This window comes from Protobothrops mucrosquamatus, unplaced genomic scaffold (assembly GCF_001527695.2).
Source record: "Protobothrops mucrosquamatus isolate PMUCROS unplaced genomic scaffold, P.Mucros_1.0 scaffold_144, whole genome shotgun sequence".
Classification (NCBI taxonomy): Eukaryota; Metazoa; Chordata; class Lepidosauria; order Squamata; family Viperidae; genus Protobothrops; species Protobothrops mucrosquamatus.
The window spans coordinates 647696-653770 of record NW_015386220.1 but is presented as its reverse complement, the minus strand read 5'-3'; the positions used below and the strand labels follow the sequence as shown (position 1 = coordinate 653770).

Here is a 6075-nt window from a genome sequence, read left to right as displayed (position 1 = left end):
ACTCATAAGCCAGTCCCCCTGTGTTTAAAGGGTACCAGGACATGGGGACTGTTGGTAGACCTGCTCTTTAAGCAATTATCTGAACAAAAACAGTTGCATCATTAGCTTTGCTAAATTCGTGCTATGGAAAGATGGACTTTGCTGGGTTTGTAATCTTAAAACACATAAGGAAACTCATGGAATAAAGATCTTTACAGAGGCAGAAGAAAAAAGAAATGTAAGAAAAAGAGGCATGGCAGGCTTAAGAGATTTGGACAGTATGAAAATGTCCCTCTCTGTAGTTTTTTTAGCAATGAGTACTAGACATAATCACCCTTCCTTCCTTCCTTCCTTCCTTCCTTCCTTCCTCTATCTATCTATCTATCTATCTATCTATCTATCTATCTATCTATCTATCTATCTATCTATCTATCTATCTATCATCTATCTATCTATCTATCTATCTATCTATCTATCTATCTATCTATCTATCTACCTACCTACCTACCTACCTACCTATCTATCTATCTATCTATCCATCTATCATTATTTCTCCTGCCAAATCAAATTTATTTCCAATAACAAAAGATCCAAGAGTATATGGAATTTTTATGGGCTTTAACACTACTGTAATTACCTTTCAAAGCCCCTTTAACACTACTGTAATTATCTTTTTAAGCCCCAGCTTCTCAACTCAGCCTTGTATGGAGTTAGACAATCAAATAAGAAGAGAGAGAGAAAAATATAGATCTGATTTATTTTCTTAGGGATCTCAAGGAGAAGAGGAAATAATGAGGTCTGTAAGTGATATGAGCAGTGCCCTCAAATTTGATGCATGTGGATCACGGCTGAAATTCCAGCACGGAATATTATAATAATAATAATAATAATAATAATAATAATAATAATAATAATAATAATAATAATAATAATAATAATAATAATAAAAAAGTTGGAAGGGACCTATAGTCAGCCTCTACTCTGTATTCTAAAATAGTAATTTTCTTTCAGGAAATTTGGGTGCTTTGTCTCCCGTGTTAAATCTTCAAATGTAAGACAAGGGAGATGCAATAATAGACTTGTTCCAGGCAGTGTCTATGGGGCCAGGGTGGGAACACCTATTCTTTTGTGGACCAGCAAAAAATGCTGAAACCTTGATAAAGGCAACATGGCCCAACAGAGATTATCGCATTCTTCCAGAGGAATGTTAGAAATTCAACACTTTGCATACCTCCATAGCAAAATCTTCCATGGCCAGTAATTAAAGATTCCCATAAATGCAATCTTCCTTTTTCTCGTGTCATTCTTTCTATGCTTCCTTAAAATCCACTCCCCTTCTTTCTACACATAGGTGCACAGTCCTTAAATTATAAACAAAAGGTAGGCGAAGGCTTAATAAAATCCACAATCGTTATTGCCAAATGATGTGGAGATATATAAATATAGCAATTTCTCCTTTTTTCTTTTTCTTTTTAGCATTTTAAGTCTATCAAGGAGATAGGAAGAGGAATTGGCCCTGAATGTAGAAATTTCTGGCCTCTTTTGAAGAACTGAGCTATGGCTTCCTAAAGCAGAAGTCAAGTCCTCTTCTTAAAGAAATATACATCTGCACCTTATGGGTAGAAGAAGATAGAAATTGTATTTATGGTCCACCCGGGCTGCACACTTGGGCTTAAATCTGACTCAGTTTAACAGAATAGTTTCTGAGCAAACCTATACTTTACATGTCAATTTCAGACATGAAGTTTCACCCTCAAATTTAGAATTTATAGAGAAAGAAAAAGACTCTATCTCAAAGATTCAGGAAGTCCCACTATGACCTGGAAGACTGTCAATGAATCTAAGTCCTCCATAGCTCAAGATTCCAAATAATCTCCATTTTTTTGTAGGGAGATATAGTTGAAAGTTCCAAAGTCATTGGGGGCAAATAGCTTAGATTTGATTAATATAGATGATTAGACTAGACTAGACTAGACTAGACTGGGATGTGTTGATTGAGGTTCTTTAGATGTTACTATCACATCAACCAACCCAACTTACATTTTCACAATCCATTCAACTTGGTTACAGAATTAACAGCTAGAGGGACAAGATACACTGAAGCATAACTTAACTAATCAGACTGATTTTTTAAAAAACGCTAATGTCACCCAACCAAGAAGAAACCAAAGTGAGAACGAAAGAAAACCAAGGTTAAAGCTGACTCAGGTTTGCACAATGAGCATTGAACTGCAAGTTGTGTGAACACAGCGCGGCTGATCTTTTCTCACTTCGAAGAATGCAAGTTTTAATTAGGTCCCAATTATACAGACAAATGTTCCTCGTAAAAGGCTGAAGGGTTGGGGAATGTGCTGTTTATGCTCTTCTGCCATCAGCAAATTCTGGGGGAGTCTAGCATTATTTCTGTGCCTGAGACTCATGTTTTGTTGGTGACTGTTCCAACTTTCTTTGCAAAACGATAACTGGACGCAAGCCAGCCTTCAAAACTTACTATCATGTTTTTTTCCCCTCTTCCAGATATTTGTCATTTTGCTTAGTAAAGAGTTTTTAAAAACTCGAATAATATTTTGCAGCATTTCAGGTTGGTCTAAAAAAGCAATATCTTCATGAAACATAGTTTCCATTGATAAGATAGCTTTCCCCAGTCATGTGTCTGATAGTCCGTAAAGAGAGCAAGCATGAGTAAGAAAAGCTGTAAGTAGCTTCCAAGAAGGTGTGCTTCTACAGCAAAACTAAAGGACTAAGCACAATGCTTATTCCTCTATGAGGACAGCAGACAGTGGGTGATAGAGCCTTTGAGAACAATGGATGCATCGATGACAAGAAATAGGATTGTGACTGTTGAATGACAAATGTCTTCAAGATGAAATTCAATCAGCCAGTCAATCATTCTCTATCCATATATCTAGAAGGTATTTATGTATTCTGCAGAACAGTACTTTCAAAAATAAAACCAGAACTTTTGCTCATTGAAATTAATGAATTATAAGAAGACCTGACTGGGGCTGATGGTTTTTGTCCACACTTAACTTTAAAAACGACCTCCCTCCTTTTACTCCACATACTGGTTTTACAGTGGTATCATATTTTATGCTTTTTGTGAATACAACTTAATCTCACTTAATTAAACTTAATTTCTTCCTAGGAGAAAATTTAAAGGAATGTTAAGAAAAAGAGAAGAGAAGAGAGGAGAGGAGAGGAGAGGAGAGGAGAGAAGAGAAGAGAAGAGAAGAGAAGAGAAGAGAAGAGAAGAGAAGAGAAGAGAAAACAAAAGAGAAAACAAAAGAGAAAACAAAATAAAACATAAAAAACAAATTGGCTTCCCTTCATGGATGCATATTAATAAGGGAGCACAAAGTTAACATTCTGCCTCATTATTAAAGATGTGTTCTTGGAAGAAAATCCAACTTTATAGAGTGGGAAGTGTTTTTTTTTTTTAAGTAAATGCCTGGCTCATAGCACAAAATACTGGAGACATGAAGACTCTAAATGGAAAGGAGAAGAACAACCAACACCATTTTTCTATAAATCAGAAAACCTCAATCTAGGGAGAATAGCTTTTGGCAACTATTTTCAGATCCAGAATGGTGGGAAGCTAGACAAAAACCTAGCTGAGGAACCGGACAGATTTATACCTAATGATAAATAATAGGGTAGCTCACTCTTCGTTTTCATTTTCACTGCAGCCAGTAGAGAGCTTAAGCAAGAAAGTAGCCGGTTTCAAGAAAGCTTTAAAATGAAGAGTAGGATTAAACTACAGCCTTCCAGGGCCCAGCACTTTTTCTTCACTATTGCATTATTCTCGGCCAGGTACACGGGAAAATATACTGTATGAGTATATATTGTACATTCGTTATGTATATACACTAAATCTCTCTCTCTCTAAATCTTATTTGTATACATATGTCACCTCTATAAATCTTGCCCATATAGTATAATTCTGCAATGAAAAACCCAGCCAACGATCTTCACCGTGTTTTACATGGACCTAAATTTCAAAATCTGCAAAACAACCTCAAATCCCCACACAAGAATGGATATACCTACACAGGGAAATCAACAACTCCCTTTTGCTGGATGGTTTCTGGCACAGGATTTCTGCACTGAGCAGGTGATGGATATGACACGCACTCACTAATGCCTGGACATCTAAATACTCAGACAGAAATGTCTGCAAACACACCTCCCTCACATTCGTTGTGCAGCCCTGGAGCTAGGCAGGCTGACTCAGAAAGGCACTTAGCTTAATTCAAGGGTGTCGATTCCTCACCAATGGAGTAGAAAACAGTTGGTCACTTTCATTCATTCGCATAAATTGGGGAGGGGGCTGCCTTCCCACCCAGGGCAAAAAGGAAAGTTCCTTGATGAAGAAGCCATGCAGCCTCACCTGGATGGTCTGCCTGTTGTACACCTTGACCACGTGGAAGTTAAAGCTGTAGATGCCCTTTCGGGGTGCGATGAAAGTGCTGCGTTCGGAGTCAAAGTTGAGCCCAATGTTGACCAGCACCTACGGGATGGAGGAAGGGGAGAAATGGAGAATGGGGTAACGAAAGAGAAAAGGGGGCTCGGAATATTGCTTAGGTGAGGATCAAAGCTTTTCTTAAAGGTCATTTCTCTGAAAATATCCAGCCTTCTTTCCGTTTCCTTCCGCTGGGAGCTGTCCACTCTGAAGGTGAGACTCCATCCTTACTGCTCCCTTTTCACGACCACCCTCTTCCCTGAACACGGAGACTCTAAACCTGGGTTAGGTGACTCCTCCTGGTTCAGGGCTGTTCTTCCCCAATGTATGTCCATGAGTCCCGCTGCTGGGGGTGGAGAGGTTTCTGTAGTCCCAACTAGCTAGCTGCAGGGAGCCAGGGTTGCCTCTTCCAGAATTCAAATTCCAACAAGAAATCTGACTTTATGACTGACAACTGACTACCTTACCCCCTCTGTCCCCCTCTAATCTCGGGGAGTCTTCAGGAGACCTGAAAGTAGGGGGTGAGGGTGGCAGAGAGGAGGAAAGAGTCCTTTGAAGGCATCTCCCCCTTCCATCTTCTATTCCTAAGTGCCCCCTCCCCTCTCCAAACCTCCCCTAAAACCCTCCTCCCCGCTTCCCCCCTCTCCCCAACCCCCCCTTAAATCCCCCCCTGCCCGGGTGGGTGGGGGGTCCTACCTGGTCGAAGTAAATGATCATGGTGCGGTTGCTCATCTCCGACGGCTCGTGGTTGGTGCTGCGGATGGCCGAGAAGGCCACCTTGGCGCTGCCCGAGCGCACCGAGATGCCCAGCGCCGTGCCGGCCGGATCGGAAGCCGGGTTGGAGTCGCACACCACCAGACACTTGCCCTCCAGGATGATGGGCTCCGTCTCGTTCTGCCCCGCCACCACGCCGGCTAGCCAAGCCAGGCTCAGCAGCTCCAGGGCCAGCATCGCGCCGCTGCCGCCGCCGCCGCCGACTCTCCTCCGCCTTTCGGCCGGCTCGTCCCGCGGCTGGCGGGCTTCTCCGAAGGGGCGGACGGACGGACGGCTGGCTGAACCCCGCTGCTCCGGCTGCGCCCGCTGCCCTGCCCTGCTCTTCCCGGCTTGGGCTCGTCTCCTGCGCTGCCCCCGGGCTCGCCTCTAGTCCGCCAGCACGGCCCGCGACGCCCCTCGAGGTGCGGAGAGTAGCGCCAGCGGCCCCCGGCAAGGCGCCAGCGGAGCGCTCCGATGCATAGTGCGGAGGGAAGGCAGCAGCGGAGAGCGAGCCGGTCAGCAAGAGCGCAAACCCAGCGGGATCCCCCCCCCCGCGCCGGTGCCTGCGACGGTGCCCACCAGCTTTGCCCCTGCCCCGTTGGCTGCGCTCCTTGCCCGCCTGCCTGCCTGCTAGTTCGCCCGGCTGGCTGGCTGGCTGGCTCTCTGCCGCAGCTCTGGCCCGACCGCTCCCCGCCGCCCGCCCGAGCACACAAAAGCCGCCGCGGCGCGCCTCTCCCCACCTTGCCTCTCCCCTTCGTCAGCGCCGGCCCCGCCCCGCCCCGGCCCCCCGCCCGCGCCCAATGGGCAGCCGGCGCGCTCGCGGCCAGCCAATGGGGTCCCGGTCCGTCTCCGGGCCCCCCCTCTCCCCGACGGGGGGAGGCTTT

General features: G+C 44.8%; 1 protein-coding gene across 1 annotated transcript in view; it reads right to left on the bottom strand.

The window, feature by feature from the left end:
- CBLN1 (cerebellin 1 precursor) overlaps window positions 1-5389 on the bottom strand; it is a 5856-nt gene extending 467 nt beyond the window's left edge. Inside the window, exons 1-2 of the mRNA XM_015819000.1 lie at window positions 5135-5389; window positions 4367-4486 (exon numbers count right to left, since the gene is read on the bottom strand). Coding sequence (XP_015674486.1) covers window positions 4367-4486; window positions 5135-5389 — 375 coding nt within the window. The remainder of the gene's footprint in view (window positions 1-4366; window positions 4487-5134) is intronic.
- Window positions 5390-6075: the final 686 nt, after the last annotated feature.